General features: G+C 50.0%; 12 protein-coding genes across 12 annotated transcripts; 6 read left to right on the forward strand and 6 right to left on the reverse strand.

The window, feature by feature from the left end:
- Positions 1 to 14: 14 nt before the first annotated feature.
- kexA (serine-type carboxypeptidase kexA) lies at positions 15 to 1,997 on the reverse strand (the record flags this gene model as incomplete). The annotated part of the gene is made up of 3 exons (XM_039072356.1): positions 15 to 1,352; positions 1,403 to 1,763; positions 1,825 to 1,997. 3 exons carry the CDS (start codon positions 1,995 to 1,997, stop codon positions 15 to 17), a joined length of 1,872 nt encoding a protein of 623 aa, XP_038929125.1.
- A 522-nt stretch (positions 1,998 to 2,519) lies between these two features.
- On the reverse strand, positions 2,520 to 3,369 carry LCP9604111_4636 (SAM-dependent methyltransferase; the record flags this gene model as incomplete). The annotated part of the gene is made up of 5 exons (XM_039072357.1): positions 2,520 to 2,573; positions 2,620 to 2,738; positions 2,798 to 2,908; positions 2,960 to 2,977; positions 3,057 to 3,369. The coding sequence occupies 5 exons, from the start codon at positions 3,367 to 3,369 to the stop codon at positions 2,520 to 2,522; spliced, it is 615 nt and encodes a 204-aa protein (XP_038929126.1).
- A 656-nt stretch (positions 3,370 to 4,025) lies between these two features.
- Positions 4,026 to 4,646, forward strand: LCP9604111_4637 (endosulfine family protein; the record flags this gene model as incomplete). The annotated part of the gene is made up of 3 exons (XM_039072358.1): positions 4,026 to 4,061; positions 4,110 to 4,193; positions 4,257 to 4,646. 3 exons carry the CDS (start codon positions 4,026 to 4,028, stop codon positions 4,644 to 4,646), a joined length of 510 nt encoding a protein of 169 aa, XP_038929127.1.
- A 1,377-nt stretch (positions 4,647 to 6,023) lies between these two features.
- LCP9604111_4638 (ICE2 family protein) lies at positions 6,024 to 7,406 on the forward strand (the record flags this gene model as incomplete). Its single annotated transcript, XM_039072359.1, has 2 exons — positions 6,024 to 6,548; positions 6,603 to 7,406. The coding sequence occupies 2 exons, from the start codon at positions 6,024 to 6,026 to the stop codon at positions 7,404 to 7,406; spliced, it is 1,329 nt and encodes a 442-aa protein (XP_038929128.1).
- Positions 7,407 to 8,524: 1,118 nt separating this feature from the next.
- Positions 8,525 to 9,673, forward strand: LCP9604111_4639 (MYG1 family protein; the record flags this gene model as incomplete). The annotated part of the gene is made up of 2 exons (XM_039072360.1): positions 8,525 to 8,583; positions 8,641 to 9,673. 2 exons carry the CDS (start codon positions 8,525 to 8,527, stop codon positions 9,671 to 9,673), a joined length of 1,092 nt encoding a protein of 363 aa, XP_038929129.1.
- A 559-nt stretch (positions 9,674 to 10,232) lies between these two features.
- LCP9604111_4640 (Yae1 family protein) lies at positions 10,233 to 10,790 on the reverse strand (the record flags this gene model as incomplete). The annotated part of the gene is made up of 1 exon (XM_039072362.1): positions 10,233 to 10,790. The coding sequence occupies one exon, from the start codon at positions 10,788 to 10,790 to the stop codon at positions 10,233 to 10,235; it is 558 nt and encodes a 185-aa protein (XP_038929130.1).
- A 150-nt stretch (positions 10,791 to 10,940) lies between these two features.
- LCP9604111_4641 (methionine--tRNA ligase MES1) lies at positions 10,941 to 12,951 on the forward strand (the record flags this gene model as incomplete). Its single annotated transcript, XM_039072363.1, has 2 exons — positions 10,941 to 11,071; positions 11,133 to 12,951. 2 exons carry the CDS (start codon positions 10,941 to 10,943, stop codon positions 12,949 to 12,951), a joined length of 1,950 nt encoding a protein of 649 aa, XP_038929131.1.
- Positions 12,952 to 13,435: 484 nt separating this feature from the next.
- On the reverse strand, positions 13,436 to 14,615 carry sonA (putative nuclear pore complex protein (SonA); the record flags this gene model as incomplete). Its single annotated transcript, XM_039072364.1, has 2 exons — positions 13,436 to 14,260; positions 14,355 to 14,615. 2 exons carry the CDS (start codon positions 14,613 to 14,615, stop codon positions 13,436 to 13,438), a joined length of 1,086 nt encoding a protein of 361 aa, XP_038929132.1.
- A 1,857-nt stretch (positions 14,616 to 16,472) lies between these two features.
- Positions 16,473 to 17,200, forward strand: LCP9604111_4643 (uncharacterized protein; the record flags this gene model as incomplete). Its single annotated transcript, XM_039072365.1, has 4 exons — positions 16,473 to 16,653; positions 16,703 to 16,754; positions 16,810 to 16,993; positions 17,054 to 17,200. The coding sequence occupies 4 exons, from the start codon at positions 16,473 to 16,475 to the stop codon at positions 17,198 to 17,200; spliced, it is 564 nt and encodes a 187-aa protein (XP_038929133.1).
- Positions 17,201 to 17,773: 573 nt separating this feature from the next.
- On the reverse strand, positions 17,774 to 18,798 carry LCP9604111_4644 (uncharacterized protein; the record flags this gene model as incomplete). The annotated part of the gene is made up of 2 exons (XM_039072366.1): positions 17,774 to 18,133; positions 18,280 to 18,798. 2 exons carry the CDS (start codon positions 18,796 to 18,798, stop codon positions 17,774 to 17,776), a joined length of 879 nt encoding a protein of 292 aa, XP_038929134.1.
- A 259-nt stretch (positions 18,799 to 19,057) lies between these two features.
- On the reverse strand, positions 19,058 to 22,772 carry rgsC (putative intermediate filament protein (Mdm1); the record flags this gene model as incomplete). The annotated part of the gene is made up of 2 exons (XM_039072367.1): positions 19,058 to 20,076; positions 20,129 to 22,772. The coding sequence occupies 2 exons, from the start codon at positions 22,770 to 22,772 to the stop codon at positions 19,058 to 19,060; spliced, it is 3,663 nt and encodes a 1,220-aa protein (XP_038929135.1).
- Positions 22,773 to 23,186: 414 nt separating this feature from the next.
- On the forward strand, positions 23,187 to 24,014 carry LCP9604111_4646 (bifunctional phosphatidyl-N-methylethanolamine N-methyltransferase/phosphatidyl-N-dimethylethanolamine N-methyltransferase; the record flags this gene model as incomplete). Its single annotated transcript, XM_039072368.1, has 5 exons — positions 23,187 to 23,235; positions 23,291 to 23,330; positions 23,409 to 23,425; positions 23,482 to 23,908; positions 23,957 to 24,014. The coding sequence occupies 5 exons, from the start codon at positions 23,187 to 23,189 to the stop codon at positions 24,012 to 24,014; spliced, it is 591 nt and encodes a 196-aa protein (XP_038929136.1).
- Positions 24,015 to 25,081: the final 1,067 nt, after the last annotated feature.

The following is a 25,081-nucleotide window of genomic DNA, read 5'->3' on the forward strand; positions in this document are numbered from 1 at the left end:
CAAAAAATCACTTGTTATGAAGACTGGCGGTTCTCACCAGTTTCTGGATGCGAGACATGACCTTCGTCGTCACTAGCTTCGCCAACAGCGTAATGCTCCCGCTCAGGGCTAGGAGAATGAAGCTGGTCGAGCTCACTCTCATCAAAATCACCAGCCTCGACATCACGACCAGAATGCTTGTTCTGGAATCTGTTGAGAATGGATGCATTGTCCGACATATCATTATTTGAGACGCCCTTGTAGCCCCGGCGAGTACGGCGACTGCGCCAGATGAAAAAGCCCCAAGCGATCACACCGATAATCACAATAACGAGGACGGCCTCGCCAGACTTAGCATAAGCGTGCATCTCAGTCTGTTTCAGCCTCTCCTTCTCGTTCTCCTCGGCAGCGGTACTGTTGGCCTGTCCGCCGACAGAAGTCTGGGGCAGCTTCTCGCCGTCGATACGCGAATCGGAAGGCTGGCCGCCAATGCTGGCGATATCGACCTTCATGAAGCGATCGAGCATGTCGCGGCTCTGGCGGGGGTTGTCGAATGGAACCATATGACTGGAGTTGTAGAAGAGCACGTAGGTGAGGTTACGGGCGGATTGGTAGATGCCAGCGGGCTCGCCTTCGAAGGACCAGTCGTGGCGCGGGGCCCAGACGCCAGGGGAGGTTTCGAAGCCGCTGCCACCCATCCAATCCATGTTGTGGATCAGAGTCTCGGTTCCGATATGGTTGCAGATGAGGTCCTTGTCGCCGCTGAAGAGCAAGACGTTGATGCCCGATTCGATCAATCCCGGAAGCAGGTGAACAGAGGGGATGGAGTTCTTCGCGGTGAAGGCCATGTGGACCATACCAGCGCATTCTGTCCAGCCGGATTTCTTTGCTGGGTTGATGTTCAGGGCCTTGACGACATCCGGTCGCTGGAGATACGGCTCAATGTTTTTCAGGTCAGGGGGCCAGTTCATGCCACAGGATTTGGCTTCATCCTTGAGACGGACATCGTACATGTTGTAACATTGGTGATTTTCGGTGGTTCGATCGAGGAATTGTTGCAAGACTAGCTCGCATGCGCCGACATCCAGTTTGTTCTTCGCGCCGGCAGTCTCCAGCTTCGAGAGGCAGACTTCGTTGAGTGCATTTATGTTGTTGTGAAGGACTGTGCCCGGTGTGAGGAGGCCTTCTCTCTCAACGAACTTAAAGTATGAAGGGTACTGGTCTGCAGGAGAGATCCAACCATTACCGATCAGCAAACCCTTAATCGGCCACTGTGTGCCTCCGTTCTCTGCAACGCCCTTGTTGCGATCTTGAATGGCCTTTGCAATATATGGAATGTGCTGGCCGGCATACGATTCACCCGCAAAATATAGCTATAACACAGTTAGAGATTTAATCAATGTAGGGGACAAGGCAAACGTACGTCATCGTTCGCATACTCGGGGAATAGCTCAAAGAACTTTTCCAAGAAGATAATGAAGTGAGCGGCCATCTCGTCAAGCTCATGGAGATAGCTATTGGTGTTCGCATAGCTGAAACCGGTACCGACCGGGTTATCCACGAAGAGCAGGTTGGCAAACTCATCCCACCTGCCCTCGTTATACTTCAAGGTATGGTCGTCCTGAAGTCGGTAGGGCCCAACTTCCATCAATGCGCCATCCATAGAGCTACATCCTGGGCCACCATTCAGCCAAATGACAGTGCGCTGTCGGTTCGCGATATGACGATTCTGGAAATGCCAAAAGAACAGGTTGCCGTTGATGGCCGGATCGACCTCGATATGTCTAAAGTCGTCGTATTAGAAAAGATATACGTCCGAAGAAATCCAACTTCCAGGAGACTCACCCAGCATGCATCTTCAAGAAAGGGCCCTCCGGCGCCCCGGGTAACGAGTGCACATAATAATCCGCAGCCGAACTGGCCGACACCAACGGGCTCAAGAGCAGCGATAATGCGGATAATAACATCGCGACAGTACCACCCTTCACAGAAGAAGGGAGGAAGGGTATTGAGAGCATTTAGCAGTCCGGTGTGGGTATCATCAGACTAGAGGTTTAGGTAACTAGATAGTCAAGTAGAGATGTCCCGGGAGGGACTCGTAGGCGCAAATCAACAGATCATCGAATCCAGACGGGTCGGACGGCACAAGGGGATAGGAGAGGAGAGGGTGCACAAAGAAGTAGCAAAACCCAAAGAAAGGAGATGTTAAGGTGTTAAGGTGTTCAGAGTGTAGAATGACGGAGTTCAAAGGAAGTCCACGGCTGGCGTGGCCTGTGGAGTATTGAGTGTAATTACCGGTCATTACCGGTGGATTGGACAAAGTGCACCGCCACTTGCTGCTTGAATCACGGTATTTATTGTATTATTCGTACGCTGCATATTTATTTGTCAATTGGGATTATTAACTGCAAATACGTCTCCTTAAGATCTATATATTTTGTTATGTTCACCTCTAAATCAAAAAGTGCACCTCATCGCCACTGGTTGACCTTATTATAGTTTAATTTTGGGGATCTTCAACTAGTAAATCAGTGTATCACTTAGAAGAAATCAATAGACTTGTCGGCGTCCTTCTTAATAAGATCCACCATCCCCTGAATAGTTAGCTTCTTGTTTCTCTCAGCAATTCAATAGTCTTACATCAGGCATGATAGGCTGCTCATTGGCGTCCTTGACATAGCGGAAAGGCATTTCGGTGCGCTCATGCTCATTGATGAGCAATTCCGGGTAGTCGACATATTGAATGTCCTCGAGTGGTACTGGGCAGAATCAGCATCCAGCACATATATTGTCCAGACTGTTTACTTTCCACACTCACCCTTCTCGTGAACAACCAAACGAGTAACTCGCACGGCAGTATCGGTGGTCATCTGCTTAGGCCCCAATCGGCGGCCGACATATCCCTTCTTTCTCAACTCCGAGGTGCGATCTACCAAGTCGTCAGTCTCTCGCCGAAGTGCATGGAGAAAAAAGTACATACCTCTAGGCGGGTCATCACCTGCAGATGCAGTTAACAGTCAAAGGGTCAGTCTGAACTCAATCTGTACATATCGCGGGGTAAGAGAAAAATTCCATACCGAGGATACCACCGAACAAGAAGACCTCAAAGGTATCACCATCCTCAGGACTCAACTCGGCCTCAGCGGAGGGGTCTAGCAAGCAGACCTTTTCCTTGCGGTCGGCAAAGATCTCCTCGACACTGCGCTGCTCGACCTCGAGACCCTTGGTGGCGGCTAGATCTGCGGGCATCTGCAGCTCGGCGGGCACAGAGCTGAGGAGGAATCGTGCCCCGCGGTCGTGAGATTCACGCGCAATGCAGGCATATTCGAGCGTGGACCATGGGCCCAGCTCGGGATCCAGATGCTCGACTACGAAGGTTGGGCGAGTCATGGTGGGTGTGGGAGAGAGACGTCACAGAAGCGGAAAAAATGAAGAAATGAAGAAGTTCTCAAGGTTCGGTTCCACTGTGGGCAGGTGACGAGGTTATAATTGATTTAACCAATGATACTATTGTATCAAGATGAGCCTGGGGAGGGTCATGGGAAGATTTAGGATGTAGAAGGTTGTTAAATACAATATTAATGAGTTTAGTATATGTGCGAGCCCACCACGAAGTGTAGTACATGTGCAGTAATTTATATAGCATCCAATAGTACCCAGAGTAAACTAGAGATATATTCTCACTATAACATATGATTTCATTGCTTCGCGTCGCTGCGCAATCATAATACACATTATACATTCTATTAAAACAAAATAATGCGCAGTTATCCAGGGAGGTAAAGTCCCAGAACGTCATCTACCTACATAGCCAATAGTGGCCAATGGCCATCTCCGATCCGTCACCTCTCTGGGATTTATTTAAAAAACTATCCTATTACTGCTAGTCTCTTCTCTATTATTTGTTATTCTTTAACCTATTATTTCTCTTAAGTCCCGTCTCACCCTCTTTGCCGGTCACACATCAACTTCTCCCCGCCTTATCTTTCCCGCTTCAATTTCCCCTCCACTTCAACTTCTACTTCAACTTTCTTCAACCATCCATCATGAATCCCCACCAGCAGAACAAAGTGGACATCAACGTAAGTACTTCTACTGTCATTATCATATCTTTACTCACAATTCCCTAGTCGTTGAGCCCAGAGGAGCAGCGTCTGCTGCGCCTCTACGGCAAGATGCCCACCAAGAAAGACGTCCTCCAGAACAAGCTCAAGGCAAGCCCAACACAGCCTAACCCCACCAAACAACACCTTCCTGACATTTAATTTTCTATACAGGAACGCAAATACTTCGATTCGGGTGACTACGCTCTCAGCAAAGCCGGCAAAGCCTCCGACCTAGGCGTCACCAACATCGGGTCACGCCACCCAGTGCCGGAGAACATCCCGCACCTAATCTCAACCTCACCAGGCCACAACAACTCTGTCAGCAATGGAAGTGTGAGCTCCCAGGGCGGGCAGATTCCCGGCAGCATCAGCGGACACCCTGGCTCGGTCGGGTTCCAAAGCCGCAGCCCGATCAAGGAGGGGGGTAGCTACCTACACCGTGGTACTAGTATCAGTGAGGGTGAGGCAGGCTCTGGTCTGGCCTCTGAACCAGTGCAGAGTGAGCAGGAGCTTAGTGTTAGCCCCCCTCCCGCGAGAGAGGGTGTTCCTATCCGTCGATAGGCGATGACATAGTATCTTACTCCACTATGGGTGGCTGTGGCTATTCTGAGAAGGGCAATTGTTGCATGCATATCTTTTGAAGGGGGTCTGTGATTTCACGTTCAAAAGCCTGGCGCTATGGGAATTTCTTTGTCTTTTTGTTGTCTTTTTTTCTTCTTTTTTTTCCCTTTCCAAATGTCTTTTGTGAATGAGGGGACAGGATAGGGGTGCACTGCGGGACAGAGCAAGAGTGAGAACAGAGGCAGTGCGTGGACTTGTGATGGTTTCAATGATATGACTGATGGGAGTGGGAATTCACTGCCCAGTCAATCGAGCATTGCTTCGCTTTTCGGTGTCTTGGCTTTTTATTTCTCTCCAATTACCACCATTTATCAACTTATCACCAATCTGTGGCATTCGGGGTTTTTCCTCTTTTCCTTGATCTTTGCTCTCCTTTTTCATATCTAGTTCATACGACATGACCCTTGTTTGTGATAATTTCCTTGCACCACTTCTTGATTTCATTCTTGCGAGTGATAATTTGTGTACATTGTATTCCTAATGGACTATCGTGTTATATGTGCATAACGATACTTCCATTTTTTTGGCTTGTTATACTATCCAATTTGTTCAAAGGTTATAGGTTATATACATGAAAGTCGTTTACACATTCTACGGATTGTCTTACTGGCGAATCTCCCATTTTCTCATCTACGGTAGTGTATTATATATTGTCCAACTAGGATGCTCTATGTCGTATTAGGAACTTGTCTCTTGAACTAGATCATATCAAGGATAGAGGCTATATAAGCAGGCTGTTCTCGTACACTACATAGAAAATATCGCTATATCGCTATATAGCTCTATTGCTGTATTCCTCTATGGACAGTCAAGTATGTCAACATAGTGGATATTTGATTCGGCATAATATACTCCATATGGCACAAGTAATTAAAAAAAGTCTAATAACTGGCTAGATATTAGCCTGTAACATTCTCATGTTCTAGCGTTTCTAGGCCCTAAATCAGTTTAGTATAGCCTAGGTAGAAAGTGGTCCTCCGACCGCTAGTCTAGCTGTAACACTTATTAAAAAGAGATTTCCTCTTTTCTCATTTGAACTTCTCTTTCTTGTTTATTTGGTTTATTTGATTTAGTCTATTCAATTCGATTTTGTTTTTTTTCAGGAATTTCTACTTTCACTTCTCTCCAGGGCTGTCTTGCTTGACCCACGTGAAGTGTTGTGTTGAAAGCGATAAGCTTAGAGGAAAAAAAAAAGCAAACAGTGTCTCCCCCTCCTCAACTTCTCTCTCCCACATCCAGCTCTGAACACGACGGTTGCTTCAGATCCCCCCATTCCTTCGATTTCCTTACCGCGTACCCAACCCTCTCGGCGGTCCGATGTGGCTCCTTCGAGTCTTTTCGTCGGCCTTGTTCCTCGCCATCACCGTCTCCTCCATCCCACTAGCCTTCGATGTGGGCGGCAAGACATGTGGCCTAGCCTTCTCACTGTCCTTAGCAGCATTTTACTTCCTGGTCTCGTTGTTGAAGGTCACCACCCCTGACCGATCGTGGTTCCGTTCCTCCATCATTGCCGTTCTCCGCTTTATACAATGGGCCGTCATCCTGGTCCTTCTGATTTGGTCGCTGAATCGATTCTCGGTTGATGCCGACAGTACAGGCACAGGATGGGCGGAGCGCACTTTCAGCAGCAAAAGGGCGCAGGATTCTTCTCTTCAGGAATGGCTCTTTGGTCGCGACGGCCTGGTGGAAACGGTGACCCTCGGCAACTGGGATCGACTTCTGAGATGGTCCACCCCGGTTTTCCAACTGGCAGAGGGATTCTGCAGTTTGTTAGTGATTCAGGCCGCTGGACAAATCACCCGCTGGCTCGTCAACCGAGGTGGACGCAGCGATAGCTGGATGGTATGTTTTGATCTCCCCGTGGGTGTCTCGATTAAAAACCAACTCTTATCCTAGATCGGCCTCTTGGTCTTGTCCGCTACGATTATCTCCAGCTCAGTTTACTTCCTTTGGCGTGTTCTGCAATTCCCCGAAATCTCCAACGTCGATGCGGCCTTGATTGGAGTTTCCGTCACATGCGCCGTCATTCTGTGTGCCTGGGGTATTGGAAGTGGTCGCGGTAACCCAGTCGAAAGCTCCCTCCTCTTCGCCTATATCGTGCTCTGCATCTACCAGATCTTCACCGACTACCAGCCATCGCACCCCGTGGAACAAATATCCTCCCCTTCGCAGGTCGGAGACTTCCCTCCACTGCCTCCCATCATCATGGCGTCGTACACAACCCTGATGCACGCGCTGTCTCTTCTGCCGTCGATTATTCACGCAGGCTTCAACGTCATTACCACCGTCTTCAGTGCTGTCACGCCCTCCGTCCTCATCTCACTCGCCTACCGCCTGCTCGTACTGTATGCATCGACGCGCATCATCCCAGCTGTCCGCGAGTCGGGGGCCCGTGCCCTTTCCCAGGAGGCTTCCATTGACGATACCGACGCAGCAGGCCAAGTGCTGGGTTTCCTGAGCTACTTCGCGCCGACAATTCTCATCGCTGTCTACACCAGTCTCCTCATGCAGCACTTTGCAGCAACCTCACAAGCAATGGGTGGCAGCGGTGAATGGTGGAGCACCCAAGGCAACGGCGGTGGTAACCCATGGCGGTGGATTAATCTTGCTTGCACAATATCCCTATACGCGGTCGAGCTGTGGCTGGGGGAAACCAACGATCTCGACAACGGAGTGGCAGGCCACTGGAAAACCGACTGAATGACTACTTGCCAGAGTCAACGACTGCTAAGTCAATCTGCCTACGCTTTCCTTCTTATCATTGCCCCAGCAAAAGCGCGGCAGGAAATCCAAAGGCCAATCGAATCGGCCTTCTTGCTTCCTTGGCTGTGGTATATTACTGCACGAGCCTGGTCGGCCACAAGCCTACCAAGCTGACCTCTCCCGCAGCAACCTTGACAACGAAAACGCCACTCAGCAGCGATTCAACTGGAAACTCGCCATCATCTTAGCTACAGCTACCGTAGAACGAGTTCTTCGGAATGGTTTCCATCGCCTGACGCCAATCACCGGTCTCGGTTCTTCGTTTCACGTCACTCCGCCCGCTCTTCCTTGCTTCCTCGCTAAGCATTCTCAACTGCCAAACGAGTGTATTTGGTTGTCTCTGTCTCGAGGCAAACATCACTCTGTTCAACATGCCACAACACTTTTCACGACTCGACGATACCAGATAAACCTATTGCTTTTTCTTCTTTCTTCTGTGTCTTCCACACCCACTTTGAATTCCCACTGTTTATCCGTTCGGCACTTATACCCTCTGCTGCCTACGCTCAACTATCCCATTCACAGCTTCCCGGTTTCTCTTTCGCTCCCCTCGGCCGAATCTTGCTCCATCTACACGCACGCGCACCCACTTTGACTCGAGGCCATTACTTGTACATAGGATACCTGGTTCTTTCTTCTATTGTATTTCTTGCCAGGCGCTTGGTGGGGTTAATAGATATTCGGTTCTCTTTCTAGATCGAATTTGAGTGTTATAGAGCGGACAGTTGTAGTCTTGGCTGCCACCTCGGGAGCTGATAGTCACATGCTAGCTTTCAACCCTATTACCAAGCCCTACAACCCGATATGGAATGGCAGATAAGAAACCTAGCCAGCTAGAGCGCAGCAATTAATACGGAAAGCACGTGAATCCCCACTTTGAAAGGGAAACCCCATGGAACTAGGCCGAATTAGGAAGCCTTGGCACTCTTAACTATGGTATTATCTAAGCAAATCAATCTGAGAGCGCAAATTACAGAGGTTTACAGGTACAAATTAATGAGCTGTGACTGTTTTCCCTTTCATTTTGAATGCTCAGATTCAATAACTACTTCAAAATGGCCGAAAACGTAGCAAAGAAGCTCAAGATCTCGTCCCCCTTGATTGGGACACACAAGTGAGTGCACCTGTAATTGCTGCTCATCCTGCCCAACCTGCTCACTGATGAAAACAGCGGTCACTTCCACGCCGACGAGGCCCTCGCCGTCTACCTCCTCCGCCTGCTCCCCACATACGCTTCCTCCCCTCTCATCCGCACGCGCGACCCAGCTGAGCTAGAGAAATGCCACACCGTCGTCGACGTGGGCGGCGTGTACGACCCCGCCATTCACCGGTATGACCACCACCAGCGGACCTTCTCAACAACCTTCCCGCAGCACGCCACGAAGCTCTCCTCCGCCGGCCTGGTGTACATGCACTTCGGCAAGGCGATCCTCGCCCAGAAGCTGTCCCTTCCCGTGGAGCACGCCGACGTAGACCTTCTATACGAGAAGCTGTACACGGACTTCATCGAAGCGATTGACGCCAACGATAACGGCATCTCTGCCTACGACCAGGCCGCGCTTTCCGCCGCCGGTGTCGAGAAGCGCTTCAAGAATGGCGGCATCACGCTCGCCTCAATGGTTGGCGACATGAACAACCCAGACCCCACCAGCCCACCCGGCGAGCCCCAGGACGAGGACAGCCTCTTCGGCCGCGCCAGCACGCTCATCGGCAACGCGTTCGCGCGCAAGATGCACCATGCCTGCACGTCCTGGATGCCTGCCCGCACCACCGTCGGCGGCGCTTACGCCGCGCGCAAGGACATCCACCCCTCTGGCCGTATCATCGTCCTCCCGCAGGGCGGCGTGCCCTGGAAGGAGCACCTGTACAACTTCGAGGCTGAGGCTTCGGGAACCAAGGAGATTGACCCCGCCGTCCAGACATACTATGTTTTGTACCCTGAGAACGCTACCGAGGGAGCCAAGTGGCGTGTGCAGTGCGTTTCCGTCTCCGAGAGCAGCTTTGAGTCTCGTAAGCCTCTGCCTGAGTCGTGGCGCGGTGTCCGCGACCAAGACCTTGATGGTGTCATGGCTGCGGAGGCTGAGAAGAATGGCCAGAGCAAGATCCCCGAGGGTGCGGTCTTTGTTCATGCTAGTGGGTTCATTGGTGGTCACAAGACGAGAGAGGGTGCTATGGCAATGGCTGAGCGCAGCCTTGAGCTATAGGTTTTGGCTATTTGATGATAATTAAAGTCTAAAAGAAAAAGCGCATATTTGATGAACCGTTCTATATTATGATATCTCAAGGAAACTATGATTTATTTTTGACATGACCTTTTTTCTTCGCAACGCTGGGTCTTTAGACGATTGTAAATAACCAATTTGGTCTTGCATGAACCACTGGACACCACAAGTGTCTGTCGGCTGGAGTGCCAGGAGGACCTTTTTAATTTGGTGTCAGAGATATATTAGACGAGTCTTGATATATCTGGCGCGTCAAATTCTGACTGCCAATTGAGCCCGGTTGTTTCTCCGTGGCAAACGAGCGAGAAGCCTCGGTATTCGGAGGGTGTAGAACCAAGCCCAAGAGAATGAGCCTCGAGCCTTTCTCAGCCTATCTGTATAGCGCTCCAGGCATTGGAGCACTTTCCCAAATGTTGACCGAAGCGAGTGTTTTGTTCCTAAAGAAGGACTGGCCTTTCGTGCTCTAATATGAGTCCATCGGTATAGTCCGGGAGTGGAGCGTCTGGTAGGCCTACCGATTTGGTGAAGCAATGACTAGCCCTCAGTGACGAATGCTCAATGCACTGATATCTTCAATGCTTCCAGTGCCATCTCCGGTAGTCGACATGTCCTTTGGTTCAGCCTGGGTGGCCAGGTCCTCGCGTTCGCCCATTGCCCGTTGGATGAGCTTCGCCTTCGTAGCGGCGCCTTTAAGACGCTCATCCACGTCATTGACAGCTTCCTCCGTATTACTCATATCCAGGGTAGCTGGATCGACGAGTTCAAGAAGCGTCTGGAGATTCCTGGCTAGTCGAGTGCTGTGTGATGGGAGACTGGGCATGTCTTTGCAGATAGACGGATCAAGGGAAAGAGTATCCGTTGTGCTATCTGCCTGCGATGCGGGACCTTCGGACGATTTCATGTCGAGTCTCTGTGCCCAGACTAATGCCTTGCCGTACAAGCGGCCCATCTCGACAAACTTCTCGAAGCCTTTCTCAACGGCGAAAACGCTGCCTTCGGTATATCCGGTAGCTGCCCCATCCGCGGTGCCCAGCTCATACCCCTCATTGTAGAATTGCTCCTCCAAATCAAGGAGACTATCTAGGAGATTGGGCTCCATGGTGGGGATAGTGGAGGTAGATATGAGTCAGAGTTGAGGATGTCAGATCGATCACGTTTTTTTTTTTGATATGCGCGGGGCATGTGACCACTTGCTTATTTTCCCGCCTTGCCCCTCCAACAAAGACATTCTCCTCTTCAACACCGCAAGATGACGGATCCGATATTGCCCAAAGCCGGCGAGCGGAATATCCTCGTGACGAGCGCTTTGCCATACGTGAACAATGTTCCCCATCTGGGTAACGTCGTGGGCTCTGTGCTGAGTGCCGATGTATTTGCTAGGTATGACTCAACCCCACACAGAATATAGAATTGCGCCATGAAACTGACTGCCACTCAACAGATACCACAAGGCCTGTGGCCACCGCACATTGTACATCTGCGGTACAGATGAATACGGAACCGCAACCGAGACCAAGGCGCTGGAGGAAAAGGTGTCGCCGGAGGAGCTGTGCGCCAAATACAACAAGATCCACCAAGATGTGTACAAATGGTTCAACATCGGCTTCGACCACTTCGGTCGCACGCCCACGGAGAAGCACACCGAGATCGCGCAGTCAATCTTCATGCGCCTGCACGAGAACGGCTTCCTCGCTGAACGCACCGCCGAACAGCCCTTCTGCGAGCAGCACAACTCGTTCCTTGCTGATCGTTTCGTGGAGGGTGAATGCCCCCGCTGCCACTACGACGATGCCCGCGGAGACCAGTGCGACAAGTGTGGCCATCTCCTCGACCCCTTTGATCTCATCAACCCCCGCTGCAAGATCGACGGTGCTGCCCCCGTCCGCCGCGAGACGAAACACATCCACCTCCTGCTCGACAAGCTCCAACCGGATATCGAAAAATGGGCCCACCCTGCTATTGAAAAGGGTAACTGGCCCAGGAATTCGCGCGTTATTACCGAGTCCTGGTTGAAGGAGGGCTTGAAGGGCCGTGGTATCACCAGAGACTTGAAGTGGGGTGTTCCCGTCCCGCTGGAGGGATATGAGAACAAGGTTCTATACGTGTGGTTTGAGGCTTGCATCGGCTACCTTTCGATCACAGCCAACTACACAGATGAGTGGGAGCAGTGGTGGCGCAACCCGGAGGAGGTTCAGTTGTGGCAGTTCCTGGGCAAGGACAACGTTCCTTTCCACAGCGTGATCTTCCCCGGTACACAGATCGGCACGAAGGATAAGTGGACAATGCTGCATCACCTTAGCACAACCGAGTACCTCAACTACGAAGGCGGCAAGTTCAGCAAGTCGCGCGGCATTGGTGTGTTCGGCACAAACGCCCGTGAAACCGGTGTCCCGGCCGACGTGTGGCGTTACTACCTGCTGAAGAACCGCCCAGAGACTGGCGACACTCAGTTTGAGTGGGGACCTTTCGTGGACAGCAACAACGGCGAGCTTCTTGCCAAGTTAGGCAACCTGGTCAACCGCGTCATCAAGCTTGTCACCGCCTCTTACGGCTCCGTCATTCCAGAATTCACCGTGCCAGAGTCCTTCGACCCATTCCTCAAGGAAGTCACCGAACACCTGCTCCAGTACCATGAAGAACTGGAAGGTGCGCACCTGCGTGCCGGTGTGCAGACAGCCATGCGCATCGCCGAGGCGGGTAACGGACTGATCCAAGCGAACCGACTAGACAACGCGCTGATTGCGAACGAGCCCGAGCGTGCCGCCGCCGTCGTCGGCACAGTGCTCAACCTGATTCTTCTGCTGTCCAGCGTGTTCTCGCCATACATGCCAGCAACCTCGAAGTCGATTCTGGAGCAGCTGAATACACCCTTCGAGTACATCCCCAGTGTGGAAGAGCTCAAGTCCACCGGCTGGAAGCCTACTTCGCTGAAGGCGGGCCACAAGATCGGCAAGGCGGCTTACCTGTTCACCCGTATTGATCCCAAGAAGGCGGATGAGTGGCGTGAGATGTTCGGTGGGTCACAGAGCGACCGGAAGAAGAAGGAGGACGAGGCTGCCAAGCAGGCCGCAAAGAAGGCTGCTGCTAAGGCTAAGAAGAAGGAGAAGAAGGAGAAGGGTCGCGCTGGTGCTCCCGAAGGTGTAGAGGCGTCTGCTAAGGGTGGTGCGCAGAAGGCCTCCGTTACGACCGAGGGCGAAAATGATGAGGCGGTTGAGAAGATTGCTGATGGGGTGGCTCAGGTTACTCTGCCTACCTCGTAGATTGTTGGGTTTTCATCACATGGCGATCTGGATGATAAAATACATGCAAGGCGCGGTGTGGGGGCTTTTCTTTTTATGATTATCGATGAGATGTTGTGCATGGGTCATGAACGGTGATCATCTTCTGGCCATATTGAACTAGCTTGGGGAATTCTTCTTTTTTATAGGTATCACGCATGGATGCAATGAAGATGTTTTGTTTTTGATGACCTGATCGACGTCTTGATGCTATATGTTCCGCCTACTTGTAACTGCTCAGCTCTACGATCTATCTACTCCGTACAGTGAGTCACAAGCCCTAGTAGATCCTTCCAGGAAAGAAAATAGATGGGCTAGCAAAAGAATTCTCATTTGCTTAATCAAAACACGCCGGTATGGTAAGAATTTCATTACATGCTCGTTGTAGCGATGGGATACGAAAGTGATTAGCGAGAAAAATCCCCCCATCCCACGCAAAAAAGAAGAAAAAAAGCCGGGGGCCAAATCAACGCTTGCGCGTGCTCGGTCTAGGCTTTGTCTCATCAGGCCCGATAGGGTGCAACATGACCTTGTTGACAGTCTGTTGGGTATTGGCGGAGTAACCCTTGCTCCAGTCGTAGCTGACGGAGTAAGCGAAGATATTTCCAGTACGGTTGAAAGCGGTGGTAGTGATAGGGCCTCCGACAGCGGGATAACCCTTCAGACGGTGCTTCGCATCCTTATCCCAGAAGTGGAAAGTGCCGTCGGCACCAGCCGTGCTGAATGTACCATGGATGGGGTGGAAAGAGATAGCGTTAACAGAGTAGATATTGCAGACATCGCGGTTTGTAGGCGGGGTTTCACGGTGGCACTTGAAGGAGAAGTTCGAGGCGGAATCCTTCTCCTCGACGTACTGAATAGCACAGCGGCCCTCGACCGAGCCGACAGCGAAGCCCGAGGCATCTGAAAAGCAGCTGACTACCCGCGTCTGCCACTTGAGAGGTGATTGCATGGTCTTGTAGAACTTTGTTGGCTGATCGAGGTTGATGATGTTGATGTAGCGGTCTGCGGTGCCGATGACGAGCAATTTGTTCTTGACGTCCATGGTGTAGACACGCTCTTGACACTCGACGGAGGCAATTGCGGTGGACTGGCGCAAATCCCAGTATTTGACTGTCTTGTCCCACGAGCCAGTGATCAGGAGTGGGGATCCGCCCACGGAGGGATTGGGGATCATATGGCAGCTTCGGATGGGAGCGTCGTGGGCGGCAACTTGAGTTGTCGTGCCTGAACCGAGATCGAGCATGCGAGCTGCCTTGTCGGCACCGGCACCGACGACCTTGGTTCCATCCTATAAGAAGAAAAAAGACAATGTTAGTTTCTGTCTATGGGAACTGGGCTGTGGGGGAAATACGCCGGGATGGCGAGAACGGGGGTCAGCTTACTGGAGACCAGCAGCAGTTCAGAACTGGAGCTTCGTGCTCGAAGAGTGCCTTTCCTTCACTTTGCCCTTGGTCGTTGATTTCGTAGATGCGGACTTTCTTATCCCACGAGGCCACGGCCAGGTGTTCGCTAGTAGGCGAGAAGCGGAGATCCGAGATGCCATCCTCGGGGGGAGTATTAAGGGCGACGTCCTTAGAAATGTCGCCGGTGGTATTTGTCTGGCCCGCCGAGGCCGACGACGCGCCGGCGCCGAAAAGTGACATTTGAAAGGGCGCGAGAGGTGTGATATGGTAAAGGGGTATCGAGGGCGGGATGAAAGGATGTGAGCTGAAAACAAAGCTGAAGTCACAGCTGCCAAGTCATGCAGAAGAGAAAGAAAGTCCAATTCGGTAGAGAAAGGAGGAGACAGAGAAGTCGATTGATATTGTAGCTCGCCAGAAAGCGATGCGCGATGATGGCAGAAAATATATCCCACCGCCTTCGTGCCTGTAGATTTTATACTTCACTCGAGGGTTCTTCTTTTGATCCCAATTTTGTATTTGAATTTGAATCACTCTGAACTTACATATATATATGTACGCCTATTCTCTTAACAGAACTATAGCCATGCCTATCTATCCATGGATGCCATGAGTCACGACTACCAAGGCAGCATTGCCGGACTGCAGTTATCCGTTTGGAAAATATTTTGTTAGACGATCTGATTGGATGAGGCTTTACTCAATGGTCGTACTTGAGGCAACTAAAAGGATAAGATTTGATTCGATCTTCACTTTCTAGGCATTGCCGTGTCAGTCTATACTTATCGTATATATTAACTTGATACCGACTAGGAACTATCTTTAGGAAGATCTATAAGAAGTACTTAAACTAGCGAGCGACTATTCAGCTTATTATACTCTGTTGCCGAGTCATCTTTAGTAAACAACTGTATGCATCCATAATTCACAACTATTTTACTAAGCCAAAAAGGACAAGAGGATATGGATATGCTGGTTCACGGACCACTTATGAATTATGTCTTTATATCTTTCTACTTGTTAGAGACTGTTTCTGCCTTGGGTTGATAGGACCTGCTCCCACCTTGTTTGATCTCCTTCTCTCTCTCCTAGCGAACACACACCATACATGGGGTTCCTTTTTCATCACTCATCCAAGAGATTGTTGAGATTGTTGATATATGAGTAAATTGTCTCACTATCCGACGAATACATGCAATATCCACCATGTAGATACTTTGGTCAACTAGGCTGCAAATACAGTTTACAGGACATTCGAGATCGGCATGATGAAATAATGGTCAATTAATAACGCCATAGAGGAAGAAAGCTTAATTACGAGCAACCTTAGAAGCTCAGTTGAGTTTGCTGGTTTGCCACCATGTTGGAATACAAAATGGACGTGCATTATGCCGTTAAGAATGGCCTAGAGTGGTCAGTTTCACCGATGTAGGATGATTTCAAAGTGGAGATGAAGGAATGGTATGATTGAATTTGTAGTTATAGTCAGGCGATCTCATCATATGATTAATAAAATCTAGTCATAGAGTGTCGTATAGGTACGTATATAAGTACTAATGTGGTAGTTCTAGCCTACCACCAGCACATACGTACTCCTCTTCGTACATATAAGAGTGATCTGCCCTAAATAAAGTGGAGCCAAATGCGGGGTGCAGCACTCTGATTGGCTGAGAGCTGATGTTGATGTCAGTTGAAATGATCCGGGGAAGGCCGGTGATATTATATTTGTTTTGTAGATGGTGGTAGTGAGGTTGTATAGAAGAGCAGAGAATAGTAGAGTAGAGTAGAGTATAGTATAGTGTAATATAGTATAGTGTAATATAGTATAGTGTAGTAATAATCCGTGGGAGAATAATGTGAAACCCGCTGATACAGAGGTACTTGCTTGTTATAGACAAACACCATATAAACAGAAGTAACATGACATCCATGACACTGCACCCCCTCTCACACAACCTTGGTCACCTGCCTACTTCCCCTCTCTTCGCTCCTTCTTCTCTTCCATCTCCTGATCTTTGATTCATCTCCTGATTCATCTGAGAGTATATTCCTTATCCCATCTTGACCTTTCCTGAACTTGACCAGATACATTCTGCAACCATGTCTGTTCCTCTAACCAAAGTCGATTCTGCTATCGCTGGCTTGTCTATAGCCGATGAGAAGCCTGCCATTACCGAGAAGGAAGTCAAGGGCAAGTCTCACAAGGAGAAGCCTCACAAGGACAAGACACACAGGCGGGCCTCATCAACGGCAGAAGGTATCTGGAATATCAAGGACCTTGGTAAGTATCCATCAATCTCAGTAGGAAAACCATACTGATACCGCCTTAGAAGAGCAAAAGCTGGAACTGACCCTACCAATTGAAACACAGAAGACTGGGTGGTGGGTATCTCATCTTTCCTCGCACATAGATCAGTTCTCACTGACTTCGGTCCAGGAAACTCAACACCTCCCCATCAACTATCGAGGACAAGGATATCCTCAAAATGCTCCTCGTCACTCCACCCGTCAAGAAGATTGACCTCCACTTCCCCCTTGGCCTAGAGGTCACCGCTCGGAACCTCAAGGGCGTCACAATCAAGGACGCATTAGATGCCATCTACAAACAGTTCAAGAAGAAGGTCAGTGACTCTACGATATAGACCATAAAGAGTGTATGATGACTGACGTGACCCCGCTAGGCGGATGACGAACTTGACAAACCCTACCTCGCTGGCTTCGAATGGGACAAGGAAGAGTGCTGGACCCGGTTGGTCGTGCATCAGAAGAAGGAGGGTGCACCACAACCAAGCAAAAAGTCCAAGAAGAAGTCCAAGGACGAGGCATAGATTGGCATTAGCCCATCAACCCGGGTGTTTCATGACATGAACATGAACACAGATAAGTGTCCCCGGATGCCCTTCCAATCCCTTCTGCACTTTATCCCTTCACTTACCAACCATGATAATACCGGGACTATTGACTCCCCTCAATCTGCAATACGCCATTTGACTTTTTTGCTCTGCTTTTTCACAGTCCCATTCGGCTGCTCTGTGTTCACTGCGTTTCTAATATAGAAACAAGAACTAGGAGGGTACGAGGGATATTTCATATTCCATCTCGTCTATCATATTTCTCTTGATCAGTCGTTTCTGCCTGGCCCGGCTTATGTATCTACCCTGGGTGGTGTGCCGTTCACTCTTTCTGACGCCTAGTGGGGATCGAATCAAATAATTTTGACAACTGTCTTTTTCCAATGTAGATATTGTAAGACATTATGTCGAACCCAAGTTGAGGAGACAACCTGTGATTGAAGTCCAAGTGGACATGCCAAGCCACACTATACCGGTTGACATCCACAGCTTCATATCGGCATACTATACATGAGTATACTATAGATCCACGAGAAGACGGAACAGATCCTAGTCCCAAAGTGACCCCCAAGACTTCCGCTCCCTCAAAAAAGCCTTATCCGAGTACTTCGGCACCATCCCCATCCTGGTATACGCCGCCTTAACATTCTTCACAACATCACATTCCAAAGTCGAAGATTCCACATAATAACCCCGATCTCTAGCCTCTCCCAGACGAGTATAAACCACCAAATCCAGATCGCGGACGCCGAAAATCTCCAAGCCCCCACGCACCCGTTCAGGAAGGAATTCCTGTCCCCAGACCATCTCCGTCGCAGAGTATTCATCCTGATCCCACCTGTCCCCGAAGACGAGAGCTTCAAAGACGATATCCATCCGCAAGCCACCGGCTGATTCTTTTTGGTCGTCCTTCAGGGAGAAGATTACGAATGTCAGCTAGGGTTCTTTGCAAGCGGGAAAATGATATATAGATGTAATGCGAACAGATAGAAAGGTAAATACTAGGTAACTAAATGTATCTATTACGTGAAAATAAAGTAGAGCTGGACACTCACCAACGTTTCATAAATATACAAATACTGTCCGCCATGCCCGACATTACTCCTTAGTAGCGACAGTGTATACACGGGCGGCTGCTGGACCAGCATACGGCGCCAGCTGGCTTCTGGCCTGATAAATGCATCCCATTTGCGAGGGTGCTTGACCATATCGAAGGTGGTGAATGTGAGATTGGAGGTCGAGGTGGAGGTGCAGGGTTCATTTGTAGTGTTGGTGTCGGTATCCTTCATTTTAATGGTCTTTCCATTGCTAGGACCGGATTGGTGGAAGATTGACGGGAAGGTCTCTGCTAGTAGTGGGTTCTGGGTCTTTGGTTTCTTCAATGCATTGTCGAGAGGTCGGAAGAATAGGGCCCATTGTATGGGTGGCGAGGAGTCGATGAAATTGGTCCAGGCGTGGCAGATTCGGGTTGCTTTTGTGAGGAGGGTGCGGGTGTCCAGGTTGAGGAGGATTAGTTCGAAGATTTCGGGGATGGAGAGGGCGTGAGTTTGGGCTGAGGTTGGGGGAGTGGCCATTGAAGTTTAAGAAGAAGAGGAAGAAGAAGAAGAAAATGAGCTGAAGCTCAGTCTGGGGGATTTTAGGGGCTCTTTGTTGTCAGTTGGGCACAATTGAGCCTCATCACATGTACACGTGATGATCATTTATCTTGGCGAGATTATGTGGATTTTGGATGTATTAGATGTGTAGATGAGCGGGCATATTTGGAATTATGTAGAGACGGATGTAATGGAGTATATACAGTGGTTTAATGAGGAAGAATAAAACATTCATTTCTCATCGAGAACGGCCCGAACTCCCAAAGAGAACCAAAACAATCTCGTCAAGAATCGTAAAAACAAGATGGGTATTAAGATGTTGGTTATTGAGCGTAGCAAAGATGCGACGGGCAGCAGCCTGTGCATTAGCTCTGCCGACCACATTACCCGCTAAATCTGGAATGAGGGTAGCCAAGACCACAGTAGCCTCGGCACGACTATTGAAACGATCTGCGGCTGAACGCGGAGGGGCTTTGCGAAGCACGCCGCCGGGCCAGAGCGTATCGCGAGCGAGAGCAAGGTACTTGAGAAGGGACTCATCCTGTACCAGGCCGCGTGCTCCCTCGCGGACCTTGCGCTCTATTGTCCCGCCGAGGAGCTGGTGCAGAACAACGACGACTGCACGGCCGCGCAGCCAGTTGTTGCCGCGGTTCAGCTCGAAGGCTTCGAGGAAGAGATCACAGATGGGCTTGATGAATGGCTCGAGCTCGCGGTCTTCGAAGGCGTTTAGTTCCGCTTCGGCTTCGGCTGCTGTGACGACGTCTTCGGTTGCGACGCCGGATTCTGGGACTATCGTGCTGATGGCTTGCTGGGTGGCGGCAGATATGAGGTTTTGGCCTGCGGTAGATAGTTGGTCTAGGACGCCAAAGTTGCCGAGGAAGTCATCCATGCCGTCTGCGACGGAGTTGTAGATGCGTGTGACAAGGTCTCTTGTTTCACCCTCGTTGTCGCGAACGGTTTCCTTACGGGGTAGGATGGCACGTTCAGAGAGGAATGCACGTAGATCGCGGCTGCGGCAGACCTCTGGCAGAAGGAGGAGTTTCTGCAGATAGGCTTCGAGAGCGAGTCGCCGTTTGTGAAGGAACTCTTTCTGTAGCTTCATAACGACTCGTCGCCGGGGAAATTCCAAGTTCCGGACGGAGGGGTAGCGTTGGCGTAGCTTTTGATGCAGATCATGGAACTCGCTGTATCGTCGTGCAACGACCCACGATGCGGCGGGCATTTGCTCGCCGGCATTTCTTTTGACCTCCACCACGTCTGAAATAACTAGTTAGCCTGGAACAAACTGTGCAGTATGAACGTCTCTTACACATTGCAAATTCACGGCCATCGTCCTCCTCTTTGCCTACGACGGTAGACTTGAGGCTAACGGTCGATCGCCCAAATAAGCTGTTATCGCTTTCCTGGAGAATGTACTGTTGCCGCTGCATTTCCTTGCGGTGCATTTCACGCTGGATGCTGGCCTTGGACTTGCGCAGGATTCTCAGTTCCGCGGTGTTGTTTGTCAGTTCTGCTTTGCGTGTCAATGCTTGGACTACGGAGTCCTGGGCTGCAAGTTTGTCGATATCTACTGAGAGTGCCTCAATCGCCTCCGTTAGACCCAAGTCACCTGGTGCAGCTTCGTGCACTTCATCTGCTGGGTCCTTTTCATCCACGCCGTCTGGTTCTTCGTATTCGTCTTCGATAAATTTCTGTTGATCTGGAAATAAGTCGTCATCAAAGACCCCAAGTCGTGACGCATGATCCACCAAACCAAGCGATGCGATGCTTTTCTTGGTTCTTTCATTCCGGTTGTCAACCGAAGGAGTTTCAGACAAGCTGCGCGACGAAGGAACAGGACGGTCCGACCCGAATAGACCAGCAGCATCTCCTTTGAGGTCTTCGATTCTCGCATTTTTCGGCTCGTTGGTAATGATATCATTGAGTGCTGCCTCCATCGTCTCGAGAACTTGGCTTTGGCTCTGGCCATCATTCTCGCCATTCTGCGAATCCTTGCCCAAACTATGGGTGGATGTGGCCAGATTGTCAGTGTCATAGTCGTCATCAAAAAGATAAGCAGATCGTTCTGAATCTATTGATCGCCGTAATGAATCATCATCATCAAATAATTTCCCCATGCCCCGCACATCACCAGACGAGACAGCGGCTCGTCGAAGGTCTTTGGATGGTCTCAATCCCGGCTGGGAACTGGTTCTCGACAACAAAGGGGGCAGAGGTCGCCTCTCGGGAGTTTCAAAAGTGACTGCTATGGGGGAGGATTGCCGAACTGGCGCCTGGGCAGCGGATGCTTCGTCGGACGCAATATACTTCCAGTACAGATCAGACCCCTTGAACTTCGGGTAATAAGTATCCTGGAGACGCTCTAGAATGGCAGACTGGGTTGTCAAAACCACCATTCGCGCTTTTCGGTATTGTTCCGGGGTGGCGCGCTTTCCTGCACTCAGGAATGCCTTGACTGCTCGGCGAGACTCTTCAGAGACATTCAGTTCCGGCTTTGAAAGGTAGGTTTCGCTGATGAGAGCTAGGTCGTTTCTGTCTGCTGGCTTCCATGCTAATAAAGTAGGCATTGGCTCATCTCCAAAGTCATCTTCAAGTGGGTTGCGCAATCCATCTACAACAACCCAGAATTGAACAAGCGACATCAGCTTTTGGCGGTCCATAAACTCCATGAAATAAGAAAGCCCAGATGCACTGTGCATCACATCAATCAGTGACGATTCATGTGTTCTAGATGGAGCCTCAGGTCGAATGTCTAGTGCTGGAGGTACATGGGAGTCCTCGCCAGGTCTCGCAAGTTTCGCCACTTTCTGATCAAGAACACGTTTTCCTGTTTCTAGACGCTTCAGATAGACCTGATCCTGGCCCTCGACCACACTCTCCTGCTTCAATTGACTGGAAACGAGGGCGCGAAAACGACGGGCATCGGAGAGGTTATTACATTTCCTAATTGCCCTCACAAAGCGCTCAAAGGCTCGCTCTGAATCGGCTGGTGACAGTCGCGGGAATGGTTGCCCACGCTTAGACCTAGGTGCAGGTGACGCATGCTGGTCTAGAGCGGCGCGCAGTTTGCGTACAGTCTTCCGATCCTGCAGAGCTGTACGGCCATATGCTTCCATTAATTGGTTCCATGTGTCTGGGTCCGACAATGAAGTGACTATCGGAATAAGCACAGCGCATGAGATGATTTCGCGAATCAGAACCGACACAATTCGACTGTTTAGCACGCTTTGGGGGAATAGCTGTGGTAGAAGGCCAACCGCTAGCTTGCGCAGGTACTCCTGTTGAACAGTCTTTTGATCGGACGCCGAGGTCGCAACGGCAGGATGTAAGCGACCTTCCCGGTATTTGTTCGCAATGGCCAGATCAAGCTCTCCAGACTCGGTCACATTTCGACTGAGATTGCGTCCCCGAACAGAACGCTCGGCAATGTCAAATTCTCTGAGGTGCGATGTCACGATAGGAAAGATACGCGATACGATCAGCGACACCATATCCTCCGCAACCAACCTATCCCGGAGGTTTTCAAGAGCGACGCGAATCGTTCGATCAACTTCATTGGCAAATATAGGGTTCGGACTGATACTTTTGTACCACGATGAAACAAAGTCTCGAGTAATAAAAGACAGAAGTTCGTCGATTCCTTCCGACACGACAAAGGACTGGGGATAGAGTGGCCGGGGACGGTATCGCGTGCTCCGGCGGACATTCAGCACTTCCTTTCGCCATTGGTTAGGTTTTATGAAAGCCACCGAAACGTTCTTGAGGTTGACTCTGTCATTCTGATGCCGGATTGTGAATGTGACAATTCCTAAAAGACCCACAGAAGCTAGGACGACGCCCAGTGTCAAGGCATATCCTAGATACCGGAGGATCGGCAGCCAGCGAACCACAAGACCCCAGGCGATGAATACGCCGACACCCGCCAGAACTAAGTCGCGGCGACTAAGGGCCATTCTCCCCACACTTTTGTCAGAGTTCCACGGCTCATAACGATCACTCCCGGGAGCTTGGGAGCGAACAGCTCGGCATAGTATTATGGGGCCTGGTTGGCGGGGAAGCTCTCGTTGGTATTTAGCGTCCTGGAATGGAGTCGACGCTTGGTGGGGCAAAGTTCCTAGGAGTCAGAAGAGATAAAGACGTGTATAGCAACTGTAAAGGCAGTATCAATATAACAGCCAAGCAAAGAGTCGAGAAAGAGACGATCCCGTGACCGCGCGGGAGTGAACGTCATTTGTGTTTACTTAAGCTGTTAATCCGGGGCCGGCGCCCATCAACTTCGTCTTTCCCCTCTTCCTCTTCCTCTTCTTCTTATCTTCTTCTTCTATTCTGTTCTCTTCACTTTTCCTGCTTTAACGGTTCTCTGCGCCATGGCCTCTCTTACGGATTTTGTCGATTTTTCCTCTAAGCCTTTACTATGTGAGTTGGCCTCTTTACGGGATCTCAACAATTTGCATGTGATTGACCCCAACAGGGTCCGCCGCGACTATTGCTTTCAACCCAATTTTCTGGAAGTGAGTGTCCATCTTAGTCGAGAAAATTTCAATCGCAATGGTTCTGCCCATGAGTAATAGCTAACCTAAATTTTCTAGTATTGTTGCTCGCGCAGGTTGGCCGACTCCATCCGAGGACTGTTGCGTTCGATCTTGGCTAACCGGTGAACAGAGTACCGTAATCACTTCTTGACCCGCCTTTTCGGAGGCGCAAAAAATGGCTGCTACTTCCTTGCAGTCACCATCTTCTCCCTCGGAATTCTCCGTGACCATGTCTACCAACTCGCTCTAGCTGACCAGCCCTTCTACGCTCCTGTTCACCAACCGATTGTTGGAGGTGTCTTGTTTACTATCGGTTCCGTCTTGGTTCTCTCCAGCATGTGGGCTCTTGGTGTGACCGGTACCTACCTTGGCGACTACTTCGGTATTCTCATGGACGCCCCCGTCACCGGATTCCCTTTCAACGTTACCGGCTCGCCGATGTACTGGGGTAGCACTTTGAACTTCCTCGGTGTTGCGCTGTACCACGGCAAGGTTGCTGGTATTCTTTTGACGGCCCAGGTATTTGTCCTGTACTGGTTCGCTCTTGGCTGGGAAGAGTAAGTGGTCATTTTGAAGCATACTATAACTAAACTGACCGTATCTAGCCCCTTCACTGCTGAGATCTACGCTAAGCGTGAGCGTGCGCGTGCCAAGAAGCAGTAAACGCCATGGATGTATACCAGGATTGGCCGGGACATTCAACATCCACAATCCGCACACCAAAAGAGAGGCCAGGTTGCTCAGCCAACTTGACACCCAAAGTCTGAGGTTGCCCCCGACAAGTTTCCAGCGCATGGACACATCCGAATCTTCAACGATGCTGGACCTGTAGACGATAGACCTTTGCCTTGTCCTTGATACTATGAGTAGAACAGGACAAGGCCCCACACGCTATGATTTCCCTCACGCGACTACAAAAGATATAATTCAATCCACCCATCGCGCCAAACCTGAATTAGTAGGCCTTTTTGACTCACTTGTGATTGCTGAGGATGTACAAGACGCTTTCCAAATTTTGTCTTTCCAAGCAAAAACGATATCTACAGCAGACAAAAGAATGCTCGAAACAATTGAATAAAAGTCTTTAAATCTAATATTCTAGAATTATTTTCTCAGTGTTATATAACCCAGTGTCATCGCCTCAATTTCCAATGTGACTACACAATGACCCAGCTACTAGAGGACATGTATGAAGACCAGGGTTATTCCAATCTTTCAGACCATATTCATATGATCAAGTACGCTCTACTTTCTTCTTCACTCTCGGTCAACCTGAGTCAATATCTTGAACCAAGCTTCAGCAAAATCCAAGCAAAGAGTCAATTGCGCCTGCTATTTTCGCCAACATGTACCTATTAATGCATGTTCGACTTAACCTTCCACTTGCATTTGATCTCAGGCGATGAGTGTGGGTGAGTGAGGAACAAATGAGAAGTCCCTTCACAGCGTCGACTCCAACGAAAACAACCCAGTTGACTATGAAGCGAACCATGGCTACAGTCATCAATTTGCACACACATCAAATGCGCCAGACATGACCTTCTTGGCCTCTTAGGAAGGACTAAACCAAGAAACTACCGTGGACCATACCTTGCCCTATGACAAAGACATGTCCGCAGCCGCAGATGCATGGTGGTTATGATCTCAAGGTTATGGGCACACAGGACAAGGCTTGACCTTTGAGATTATGGGGGACGAGAGCAACACCAGTGATGAGGACGAAGAAAGGC

The sequence above is a fragment of the Penicillium roqueforti genome (assembly GCF_015533775.1).
Source record: "Penicillium roqueforti strain LCP96 04111 chromosome Unknown scaffold_10, whole genome shotgun sequence".
In the NCBI taxonomy this organism is placed as follows: domain Eukaryota; kingdom Fungi; phylum Ascomycota; class Eurotiomycetes; order Eurotiales; family Aspergillaceae; genus Penicillium; species Penicillium roqueforti.